Below are 12,923 nucleotides of genomic sequence, written 5' to 3'. Positions count from 1 at the left end.
CTTCCCTAATGGCTCAGACAGGAAAGGATTGGCCTGATGCAGGGGACCCAGGTTGCCAGTCTTGCTTCATGCCTTCTGTCATCTTTGCCCACTAACTTCTAGATGTTGCATGCATGTAGTCCATGATACATGCTTGAGATACAGACTGTTAGCACAAATACATTCAATTTTAAAATCACCTTGCTTATGGATCGCTAGAATTATAAGGTCAAAGATTTAAGAGATGGATAGTTTGATTTGCAGTATTCTTGGAAGTTTCTTGCAGAAAATAAAATTTGAGGATAAGAACAATAGATCAGAATTGGAAAGAAAGCAGATACTGCTGAAAGCTGCAAGAAATATAAATAACAAGGAAATAAAGAAGAAAGGCAGCATATTCATCCACATGTATAAGGAACTGAATTGCTATAGGTTGTGCAAATTTTTCAAAAATTTTGTCGTGAGACAAAGAAAATTTCCAAGCCCTCTTTTGTCATAACCAGGCATCATAAAAAAGAGACAGTAAAATATAGAGTGAATTCTAACAATTTTCGTACAGGTCTAAGAATGATAAGAAAACTAGATAATCTGTGATCATCACAGATATTCCTTGCATTTCCATGAACTGTCCATGGACTTCTCCAGGCCAGAATACTAGCGAGGATGGCCTTTCCCTTCTCCAGGGTATCTTCCCAACCCAGGGATTGAACCCAAGTCTCCCTGCATTGCAGGCAGATTCTTAACCAGCTGAACCACAAGGGAAGCCCAAAATATAGAGTGAATTATACCAATTTCTGTACAGGTTTAAGAATGATAAGAAAACTAAATGACCTGTGATTATCACAGATATTACTTTTCTTTTTCCTAAATCACGCATTCTTCATTTTAATAATAGAAATAAATGCTACCAAATACTTCTGCAAGAAATTGATGGATTCATATTAAAAATGAAAACTACAACATTCAGCAGCGCTTTGTTTTTCAAAAGATACTAGAAGTAGCTTTTTAATTTTCAATTCTCTTTGATTTTATATTGCCATATTTGAGTAGTAATAATATTTGATAGATTAGATATAGTTGGATGGCATCATTGACTCAGTGTTCATAAATCTCTGCAAACTCTGGGTGACAGTGAAGGACAGGGAAGCCTGTCATGTCGCACTTCATGGGGTCGCAGAGTCGGACATGACTTAGTGACTGAACAGCAATTTACTATATGCTTTGTATTTAATAGTCAAACCCTCACAAGAATTCTATAAAGTAATGCTATCAGTATCTGTTTTTAAGAGAATAATTTGAGGTACTGGGAAGTTGGATAATCCCCGAATCATCTGCCTAATAAAGCTTATGGCTGGAGTTTGAAACCAGGCTACATTGTTTCAGAGCCCAGGTTCTTAAGACATCTTGAGTAATCCATTCTAGGAATGCTAAATTTTATATTAACACTTCATTTGGGAAGTTGTAGGTAAAATTTAATTGACCCACAATTTTATTTAAATATGACAGAATTCTGTTTTATTTAATCTAGGTATTGGGTACATATATAGGATATATATGTATATATAACTCATGAATTATATATATGTAATTCATGAATTATTTTTTAAAAATATTTAGTGTACAACTGACAAACTTGTTTTCTTTTTACCTTCTTTCTTTACTGCTTATATGAAATTATAATTCAGTCAGTTAGTCAGTTCAGTTGCTCAGTCATGTCCAACTGTTTGCAACCCCATGAAGTGCAGCACACCAGGCCTCCCTGTCCATCACCAACTCCCGGAGTCCACTGAAACCCATGTCCATTGAGTCAGTGATGCCATCCAACCATCTCATCCTCTGTTATCCCCTTCTCCTCCTGCCCTCTATCTTTCCCAGCATCAGAGTCTTTTCCAATGAGTCAGCTCTTCGCATCAGGTGGCCAAAGTATTGGAGTAATTAAATATATGTAAATACTTACTTTTATCTAATTTTATTGTCATGGTTTTAGGATAGTCTTAAAATTTCTACTACTATCTTTGAAATTCTTTTGCTTATAAACTATCATTCATAGAAATTTTATGGATAACTGAAATAAGTCTGGAGATTAATTCCTATGCCATTTTAAAAAGAAAACATCCGTAAGAAGAAAATATCCACATTAATTCAAGTGTGAAATAGTGTGCATGCTCTTAGCCCATCATTGCTCTAATGACTGTTGACTGCACAGACATTCAACATCTCATCTTTTAATAAAGTTTGACAACACACTCCTGATAATGTAGGCCTCGTTGATTTTTCTACTTACTTCTGAATTTATTACATTTGAAATTTACAGATCCTTGGCCGACCTTTGGTATCAAATGGTACCATAGAGCATCATGCATTGAAGACAGTCCTTAAAATAGTCAAATATTGCATTACTCTGCTTTCACACCATTTAAAGACTAGAAGAGCTCTGGGACTGCCTTGGAAACTCACTGAATATTTAGTTTCAACTTCGATTTTCTGTTGATAGGCTTTGACTCAAACAAGCTAATACTTTACCTATTTATACTTTATTCCATGCAGTCTTATACTTGTGATGACTTCTGCTACATGAATTAAGGTACTCAATCTTTTCCATTGTTAAGGATCCTATTCTCTTTTGATCATCAGCTTCTTTTGGCATTCATTTCTGCAATATGGCTTATGATGACTAACCCTAGATCTAATGCTATAATTCCCAAACTATTTTTGATGATTGACTAACTACTCTGTCTAGACTAGACACATTTGGTAGGATTGGTAATAAATCTTCGAACTGAAGATAACAGGAATATTGAAGGAAGCCACAAGTGAATAGTGCTTATTTCTTTAGCAATAAAGAGATTCAGCAATAAAGCTGTTACCTTGGGACAGTTTCTTTTATTTAAATTTTTCATTATTTAGTATTTAAAATGTTTAAGCCCTATATCCTCAACAAGAGTATACATTATAAGGACAATACTTTTCAAATTTCAGAAACCTCACAATAGCACTCAGCTCAGGGCCTTGTATAAAGTGTATAAAACTATCTTTAACTGATTGAAAATAAAAAATGTGGTGAATTAATATTTCAAAAGTTTCCATAACAATTGAAACAAGTGAAATGTAATATGGAATCTAGGCCAAATCACATTTTGATAACAATCTCCTATGTGATCCAACAAGCCTGATTCATTTGTCAAGTTAATGACCTTTCCTCTAAGCCTGCAGTTTTCCCCGTTTGATTGTATATATTCCAGACTCTTCCGTGAAGTTTAATCTCTGGACTTTTTTAAACAAACGGACATAGAGTCTAAGGTGCTTTGTGTGATGCTGCTTACAGATCACAATTATTAAATGATTGTAGATGACTTTAAATTTTTAAATTTAGGTAATATAACCTCCATACTCTCTTCTAGTTCTAAAACCCATTCATTCATATTCCATGGCTTATAAGTTAGAGTTCAAGTAACTCAGCTAATACCAGCTCATGCATGACTCAGCCCCTACAGACTTTTCCCAGGCTTTCTCCTGCCATTTACTCTTTGTGATGATCGACTAAAGCAAAATTGCTTGCAAGTATTTTTAGTGTGCTGTCCTATTTCATGCCTCCGTGCCTTCGCCTATATGTTCCATTCTTTTATCAGCCTGGCAAGTTCATCTTTCTAATCCCGTCCACAGGAAATTTTCTCTCTGAAGTCTTTCCCAAAGCTGCAACGCTGCTGGGAAAATTCCTCTCTGTCTCTCTCCGGTTCTACACTGCTTTTGTACCTTGCGCATCATTTAACTTTACTGGTAAGACATTTGAAGTCACCTCTCTACCCTACTAAGATGTAAGCTGTTTAAATGTGGAAGCAGTCTTTCTCTATCTTTAACCACTAAGATGTTAAGATGAGGTGAACATAAAAATACACCTAGTCCACTTGCCATGTTTTATAAATGAAGACTGTTGTAAATGTTAGATGCTGTTTATATTTAAAATTTAACTTGTATTTTATTTAAAATTGTCAAAGTATACATCAGAAATTACTTGCTAATCAAGTGAATTTTCTTAATCAACTAATGCATTTATATGTCAGTTCTGTGTTGTAAAAAATAAAAATTCCCATGTTCTGATAATGCATGTTCTCATGAGGATTAGAGAATTGGACTGATTTCCTGTCATGAAACAAGGAAATCCCATTCTTCTTTCTCAAAATCCTTTTGGTGCCCTTCTGAATACAGTAATATATTTGACAGCATATCTTTATAGGTCTATGTCCCTGTTATCATAAGTCTAACTTTCACGTTCTAGAAGAACTTGCCATTGTCATCTGTCGATGATTCGCTATAAGATAGGAATTGTCATTGGAGGGAATAATAAGACAGATTTTTAAAAATGTTTATTTCATATACCTTTATACTTTTAAAAACTTTACACTTATATTTTTATTTTTAGCAAATAAAATAAATAGTGTATCTGACTGAGCTTGGTTCAATAACTCTTTGAGTCCCTCAAAAACAATTTATTTCAAAAATAATTGCATTTTGAAATAATTTGATCAATGTCTTCTTTATATGTTGTCTTTGACACTGTTAACCAGAGATATCAGTTTCTCTTTTAAAATTTTGACTCATCTGATTCAAGAATGAAATATACAGAAGATAATAGAAATAAAAACTAAGATCTACTTTGTCTTTTAATATTTCATCCTAACACAAAATAAAACATAATAGCAATATTTCTATTGGAAATTTATATAGAGCAATCATGGTAATCATTGATCAAGATACATGCTTCCATTTTCCGGTAGAAATGAGTTTGCATGATATGACCCAAATAAAATATGCAGATTTATGTTTTATATCCCACTGTATCTAATGTTCTTTAATTCATCTATAAAGTTAGTGCAGAATTGTTAGCAATTTCTGAAATACTGCCTCTATTTTATTTATTTTTTCTGTTTCTTATGTCTTCCAATGTGCCTTTTCTCAATAGGATTTTTTTAAATGTGCTCATTTCTCTATGTTTTATATACCAAAATGTTTTACTTTCAACTCACATTTGAATGCTGGGTTAGTTGAGTAAATAACTATAGCTTCAATATTATTTTGCTGCTTCATTGTTCATTTTACAAATACATAATCTGGAGGTGAACCTCATTTTTTTCACTGTGTTTTATTTTTTTAAGTTTCTCTTTTGACTCCTTGTCAATGAACGTTGGGATCTTTTGTTCTGAACACATAACTCTTTCCAAAGTGTGGGAAATTTTCTTTGATTCCTACCATTCAATATTCTTTAATTGGGTTATTCATCAAGTGTTTATTATGTACCAGCTATGTTCCAGTCAGTATCTGAGTATAGAGGGCAGAGTAGGTGGCATACAGCAAGTGCCAGAAGTCTAGGGAAGGAGATCAACAGTAAATAAATAAATGATTTTGATTGCAATCCAGCTTATGAGGATAAAAATAACAAAAAATGGAGTACTTCACATGAAGTGTGTTATTCTGTAAAGCTCAAATAAGGAAGGCCCTGTGGATAGGTTGATATGTGAGCAGAGATCTGAAAAAAGTTGAGGTAACAAATCTAACATTTCCAGGAGCTGACTGTGGCTCAGATCATGAACTCTTTATTACCAGATTCAGACTAAATTGAAGAAAACAGGGAAAACCGTTAGACCATTCAGGTATGACCTAAATCAAATCCCTTATGATTATACAGTGGAAGTGAGAAATAGATTTAAGGGCCTAGATCTGATAGATAGAGTGCCTGACGAACTATGGAATGAGGTTTGTGACATTGTACAGCAGACAGGGATCAAAACAATCCCCATGGGAAAGAAATGCAAAAAAGCAAAATGGCTGTCTGGGGAGGCCATACAAATAGCTGTGAAGAGAAGAGAAGTGAAAAGCAAAGGAGAAAAGGAAAGATATAAGCATCTGAATGCAGAGTTCCAAAGAATAGCAAGAAGAGATAAGAAAGCCTTCTTCAGTGATCAATGCAAAGAAATAGAGGAAAACAACAGATTGGGAAAGACTAGAGATCTCTTCAAGAAAATTAGAGATAGCAAGGGAACATTTCATGCAAAGATGGGCTCGATGAAGGACAGAAGTGGTATGGACCTGACAGAAGCAGAAGACATTAAGAAGAGGTGGCAAGAATACACAGAAGAACTGTACAAAACAGATCGTCATGACTAAGATAATCACGATGGTGTGATCACTCACCTAGAGCCAGACATCCTGGAATGTGAAGTGAAGTGGGCCTTAGAAAGCATCACTATGAACAAAGCTAGTGGAGGTGATGGCATTCCAGTTGAGCTGTTTCAAATCCTGAAAGATGATGCTGTGAAAGTGCTCCACTCAATATGCCAGCAAATTTGGAAAACTCAGCAGTGGCCACAGGACTGGAAAAGGTCAGTTTTCATTCCAATCCTAAACAAAGGCAACGCCAAAGAATGCTCAAACTACCGAACAATTGCACTCATCTCACACGCTAGTAAAGTAATACTCAAAATTCTCCAAGTCAGGCTTCAGCAATACATGAACCGTGAATTTCCTGATGTTCAAGCTGGTTTTAGAAAAGGCATAGGTACCAGAGATCAAATTGCCAACATCTGCTGGATCATGGAAAAAGCAAGAGAGTTCCAGAAAAACATCTATTTCTGCATTATTGACTATGCCAAAGCCTTTGACTGTGTGGATCACAAGAAACTGGAAAATTCTGAAAGAGATAGGAATACCAGACCACCTGACCTGCCTCTTGAGAAACCTATATGCAGGTCAGGAAGCAACAGTTAGAACTGGACATGGAACAATAGACTGGTTCCAAATAGGAAAAAGAGTACGTCAAGGCTGTATATTGTCACCCTACTTATTTAACTTATATGCAGAGTACATCATGAGATACAATGGGCTGGAAGAAGCACAAGCTGGAATCAAGACTGCTGGGAGAAATATCAATAACCTCAGATATACAGATGACACCACCCTTATGGCGGAAGGGAAAAGCTTCTTGATGAAAGTGAAAGAGGAGAGTGAAAAAGTTGGCTTGAAGCTCAACATTCAGAAAAGGAAGATCATGGCATCCGGTCCCATCACTTCATGGGAAATAGATGGGGAAACAGTGTCAGACTTTATTTTTGGGGGCTCCAAAATCACTGCAGATGGTGATGGCAGCCATGGAATTTAAAATACGCTTACTCCTTGGAAGATAAGTTATGACCAACCTAGATAGCATATTCATAAGCAGAGACATTACTTTGCCAGCAAAAGTCCGTCTAGTCAAGGCTATGGTTTTTCCTGTGGTTATGCATGGATGTGAGAGTTGGACTGTGAAGAAGGCTGAGTGCTGAAGAACTGATGCTTTTGAATTGTGGTGTTGGAGAAGACTCTGGAGAGTCCCTTGGACTGCAAGGAGATCCAACCAGTCCATTCTAAAGGAGATAAGTCATGGGATTTCTTTGGAAGGAATGATGCTAAAGCTGAAGCTCCAGTACTTTGGCCACCTCATGAGAAGAGTTGACTGATTGGAAAAGACTCTGATGCTGGGAGGGATTGGTGGCAGGAGAAGAAGGGGATGACAGAGGATGAGATGACTGGAAGGCATCACCGACTCAATGGACATGAGTTTGAGCGAACTCTGGGAGTTGGTGATGGGCAGGGAGGCATGATGTGCTGCAATTCATTGTGTCGCAAAGAGTTGGACACGACTGAGCGACTGAACTGAACTGAACATTGATTTAGATGAGATTATAATTTTCTTTGTTTAGTACATCATTTTGCCTTCTTTCTTATATCTTACTGCTTTGTTCTGCTCTCCTCTCTAATACTGCTATCCATTTGATTTTATTTTGGTATTTTTCTTTCACTTCATTGGAATGTGAATGTGAAGAAATGCTCAGTTAACACTTGTATTATTTCAGCCATATTGAATTAGATATCCCACTGGATATTTACCTAAAAATGACACAGTCTCTCCAGCTTGGTGCTCATAAACAGTAAATAATAGGAACAAACTAAGTCAGGGCTATGGTTTTTCCAGTAGTCATGTACGGATGTGAGAGCCGGACTGTGAAGAAAGCTGAATTTTGAAGAACTGATGCTTTTGAACTGTGGTGTTGGAGAAGACTCTTGAGAGTCCCTTGGACTGCAAGGAGATCCAACCAGTCCATTCTAAAGGAGATCAGTCCTGGGTATTCTTTGGAAGGAATGATTCTAAAGCTGAAACTCCAGTACTTTGGCCACCTCATGCGAAGAGCTGACTCATTGGAAAAGACTGATGCTGGGAGGGATTGAAGGCAGGAGGAAAAGGGGATGAGACAGGATGAGATGACTGGATGGCATCACTGACTTGATGGACATGAGTTTGAGTGAACTCCAGGAGGTGGTGATGGACAGGGAGGCCTGGCGTGCTTCGATTCATGGGGTCACAAAGAGTCGGACATGACTGAGCGACTGAATTGAACTGCACTGAACTGAAGCAGGAATATTTCTATATTAATAATTGAGAAAATTTTCTTCTGGAAATAGTTCTCAATGGGAATGGATACTTGGCATTTCTTTAATAATAGGCATATACAGAGCATCCCTGGCAGCTCAGCTGGTATAGAATCCACCTGGAATGCAGGAGATCCCAGTTTGATTCCTGGGTTGGGACAATCCCCTGGAGAAAGATAGGCTGCCCACTCCAGTATTCTTCACCTTCCCTGGTGGCTCAGACAGTAAAAGATCTCCCCACAATGTGGGAGACCTGGGTTTGATGCAGGTGGATTTTTTACCAGTTGAGGTACCAAGGAAACCCATATATTTGGATAAACAAGTATAAAATGTTTTACTTTATAAAACAACTTCAAATACTTCAAATCCTATTGAATATTTTGCCTAATAAAATTATTTTTCCTTAAGAAATTACGGTTAAATGCCAAATTTTGTGAGCTAACAAGATCATCATTATTTCAAAATAATAAATATAAGTAACAGAATATGAGCATAATAAGACTTCTATTTGAAACTGCATGAAAGAAGTTCAAGTGAATTTCATTAATGGGGTATTATCACACATTTTTAAGTGAAAATTGACATTGCAAATGTCAAGTACGTTGTTTCTCATATATGTTTTTCTGGTTAGGAATGGCACAGACATTCTGAAAAAAGAGCTGACAATTTAGTTAGAAGTATTAAAGAATTGATATTAAGAAAGGCACACAAAATAAAGGAAATGAATTACATTATACAATCATTATTAAAAATATTTCATGTCGAAGGTGTAAATGTATTCACTGTCCAGGTTATAGAATAAGAATTAGGTTAAAAGTCATAAGATACTTTGTTTCAAACCAGTGTAAGACATTTTATTGTAAGTGTGAGACAGTGTAAACATTTCATTAGATCCTTTTATCCACCAGTGGCCCTTGCTCTCCTGGGAATGGCTGAAACTCCATCCCATGGGAGTGCTCCAGTTAAGACTGGGATTCCATGTGTTAAGAAACTTACAGAGAAACCTTACAGTGCTATGTCTTGTTGTTTAGTTGCTACCACGTGTCCAACTCTTTCCTGATCCCATGGACTGTAGCCTCCCATGCACCTTTGTCTTTAGGATTTCCCAAGCAAGAATACCAGAGTGAGTTGCCATTTCCTTCTCCAGGGGATCTTCCCCACCCAGGAATGAAACCCACATCTCCTGCATTGGGTAGTATTGCAGGCAGATTCTTCACCACGGAGCCAGTGAAGAAGCCTAGTACTATGGGGCTAATAAAATGATGTCTAAGGTTCCATCTAAAAGATTCTATACTCTTTTTCTAAATGTTGTTTCTATACAAATACAAGGATCAAAAGTCATGTGTCTTTGCTTAAGGTTGGATTAGGTCCTTTAGAAAGTTTGTTGGCGTTTTGCTTTTGCTAAACAATGGATTTTTGTTATATTTGTTAAATAATCACTTTCTCTTATTTATTAGCAATACTCTAAATGAATGGTTTCCTAAAATTATGAAAATAGGACAATATAATTTGATTATTATTTATGTTTCTTTAATCTGTCAGACAATGTTGCTACTTTATTGGAAAATGGATGTTAGATTTAAATGACAAGAATCTAATTTTTTAATCTTATCATCTAAAATTGCAAGATTAAATTTCACTGTAAATAATTAGAGATGAATTTTAAAGTATATATGCTGTTATCATTTTCTTTTCTTTACTCCAGGTGCTCTGTTTCTTCAGAGGCAACATTTTGTGATAGGTTTGAGAGCTTAAGTGGGTAAGATTAGGACACTTTAAACAGAGAAGGAAAAAGAGTTAATATTTGCTACCTAAGTATAGCATCTTCAATATTTTAAGCTATAGCTGATTTCATAGGTCTGTTTCTCACAGCACTAAAATTGGATGATTTCTTAAGGGTTATTTTAAAAGGAATCAGAGAAAACTCATGTTATATCTTATACAGAGTTGCCTCATGTAATCTCTTTCTAATAAAATCTGAAAAAAAATTACAATATATCACCCACCAAAAAATAACAGTTTAAAAACCTCAATATTTATTAGAATATCTTTATTATTGTTCAATGACATTTCCATTTTGTTGAAACAACTTATTATTTAGTTGGCATACACTTTACAAATATTTTATTTATATCTCTTTTTCTTCTATATGATCAGCCATGAACTATCCTTGCAGTTCACAAAGGCCTAAACATAATGTTGTGATGAAATTAGCTGTTTGTACAACAAAACCTTTTCACTTTTCTCCTGAACACACAGCTAGATTACGTTTTTTCAGATTTTCCTGTAGTTTTCAGATTCTCCACGCATGATCCTTCATTCTCCATCTTCTCTTGTTTGGTTCTGAATTCAGAGAATCTGGAGGACTCTGAGGCCTCTGGAATGAAGGAGCCACGTGATGGAAAGAGTCTGGGTCTCTGAATGACTGTGCACAGCAGGACCACCAGCCATCCCTACCAACCTGCACTGGAAATAAACCTTGAAGTTTCTTAGTGCTAATGGAAGTCAAGAGAAGACATATTTTTTGTTTGTTTGTTTGTTTACTATGTTCATGGGAAAGCATCATCAGTATTTATCAAGACAAAAGATATCTATTTTTAGTGTAAATTCACTCTGAGTTTAAAGAAAACTTACTTATCTTCAGGTTGGGAGGGCCCCCCAGCAGAAGGACAGCAGAGAGCGTCAGCGCACGTGCAGCCTAAAGGTGGCGTGCCGAGCTGGTGCTGAGTCCCGAGCTTTTGAAGCTGGAGAAGGTTGCCCACTTAGGAGGGCTGCCCCTTTTAAAGAGTGTCAGCCCTGGAATAGAGGGCAGACCCCTTCCAGAGGGTCTAGAAATGGCATGCAAGATCTTGGAGCTTGAGGAGGGAAGCAGGTTCCTTGCATAGCGTGCTGCCAAGCCCTAGTGTTGGAGTCTGCATGGGGTGAGCATTTCCGAAGGGAGGGGACAAGGTGCGGACTATCACGTAGGAGGCACTGAAGAGGCTGTTGTCTGTCCATTGGCAGGGATCCACCAGCGGGCAGTGGCAATATCCAGGATTACTGAGGAGGGCACTGGGATAGCAGGAGCAGACCCAGTGTGGGATGTCTAAGATGGAGCTTCCTTGGGGGGAATTCCCTAAGGAGGAAGTGAACAGAGCTAGAGATAGGAAATTGGTCATCTGCAGGAAGAATAACCAGTGAACAGTGCTAGAGATAGGAAATTGATCACCTACAGGAAGATTAACCAAGTACGTAAATATGTTGAGGACGACTTAAGCCAGTTTACTCACTATTAGAGAAGTTAGTTACAATTTGTAAAAGAGAAAAAGAAAACTAGAAAGAAACCTGTAGTAGAACACTGAAATTGAAAGTATTGAATGTTGGTTTAACTGGATGTATAGACTTGTTTTATCCACTGAGAGACCTTGGGAGAGGGACACTCCATAGCAATGAGCATATGTAGCAGCTGCTGCTTGGAGTCTGAATATATATAATATTATTTATCTATGTATATTATCTATACAATATATATTAGTTACACTATAAATTATATTTCAATATATAATATTGATTATAACTTTTGAATACAATTGAAAACCATGTTTCCAAACACAAATAAATAATTAGGGCTGAAGATGCAAAGAGGAATGGAGCATTTCTAAAGTAACCACCCCCCCCCCCCATAAAATATGTCCTAATTACAAAAGGAAGAAAGGAAAATTTAAGAAAAAGTAGAAAAGTTAGGCAGACAGCTTCTTAATCATGTTATGAGTTTTTTAATTTTGACAGTTATAAGCAAGTAGGAAAAGTTCTTGTTGATAGGAAATATTAAGGTATTTGAGAATGATGGGTGGGGTTGCTTAAAGAAAAAAATCTAGACGTTTCAGTAATTATTTATATATTATAAATTTAAAAAACTAACCAATAGAATTAATACTAATAATGCTGTTCAGTTGCTAAGTCACGTTCGACTCTTTGCTATCCCATGGACTGTACTGTGTCCGGCTCCCTGTCCTTTACTATCTCACAGAGTTTGCTCAAATTCATGTCCATTGAGTCAGTGATGCTATATAATCATCTCATCCTATGCCTCCTCCTTCTCCTTTGCCTTCAATCTTTCCCAGCATCAGGGTTTTTTCCAAACAGTCAGCCCTTCACATCAGGTGGACAAAGTATTGGAACTTCAGCTTCAGCATCAGTCCTTCCAATGAATATTCAGGACTGCTTTCCTTTAGGATTGACTGGTTGGATCTCCTTGCAGTCCAGGGGACTCTCAAGAGTCTTCTCTGACACCACAGTTTGGAAGCACTAATTCTTCAGTGCTCAACCTTCTTTATGGTCCAACTCTCATATCCGAACATGACTACTGGAAAAACCGTAGCTTTGTCTCTATGGACTTTGTCGGCAAAGTGATGTCTCTGCTTTTTAATATGCTGTCTAGGTTTGTCATGACTTTTCTCCCAAGGGACAAGTGCCTTTTAATTTTGTGACTGCAGTCACAATCC

The 12,923-nt window shown here is 36.8% G+C and overlaps 1 protein-coding gene across 1 annotated transcript in view; it reads left to right on the top strand.

Annotated features, from left to right (window-relative positions):
* The window catches only part of CNBD1 (cyclic nucleotide binding domain containing 1), a 494,192-nt gene extending 483,051 nt beyond the window's left edge, over positions 1-11,141 (top strand). The window contains exon 13 of the mRNA XM_069600350.1: positions 11,084-11,141. Within this exon, the coding sequence (XP_069456451.1) occupies positions 11,084-11,141 (58 nt within the window). The remainder of the gene's footprint in view (positions 1-11,083) is intronic.
* The last annotated feature ends 1,782 nt before the right edge of the window (positions 11,142-12,923 follow it).

Source organism: Ovis canadensis, chromosome 9 (genome assembly GCF_042477335.2).
Source record: "Ovis canadensis isolate MfBH-ARS-UI-01 breed Bighorn chromosome 9, ARS-UI_OviCan_v2, whole genome shotgun sequence".
Lineage (NCBI taxonomy): Eukaryota > Metazoa > Chordata > Mammalia > Artiodactyla > Bovidae > Ovis > Ovis canadensis.
The sequence above is the reverse complement of the archived record's forward strand: the minus strand, read 5'-3'. Positions and strand labels throughout refer to the sequence as shown.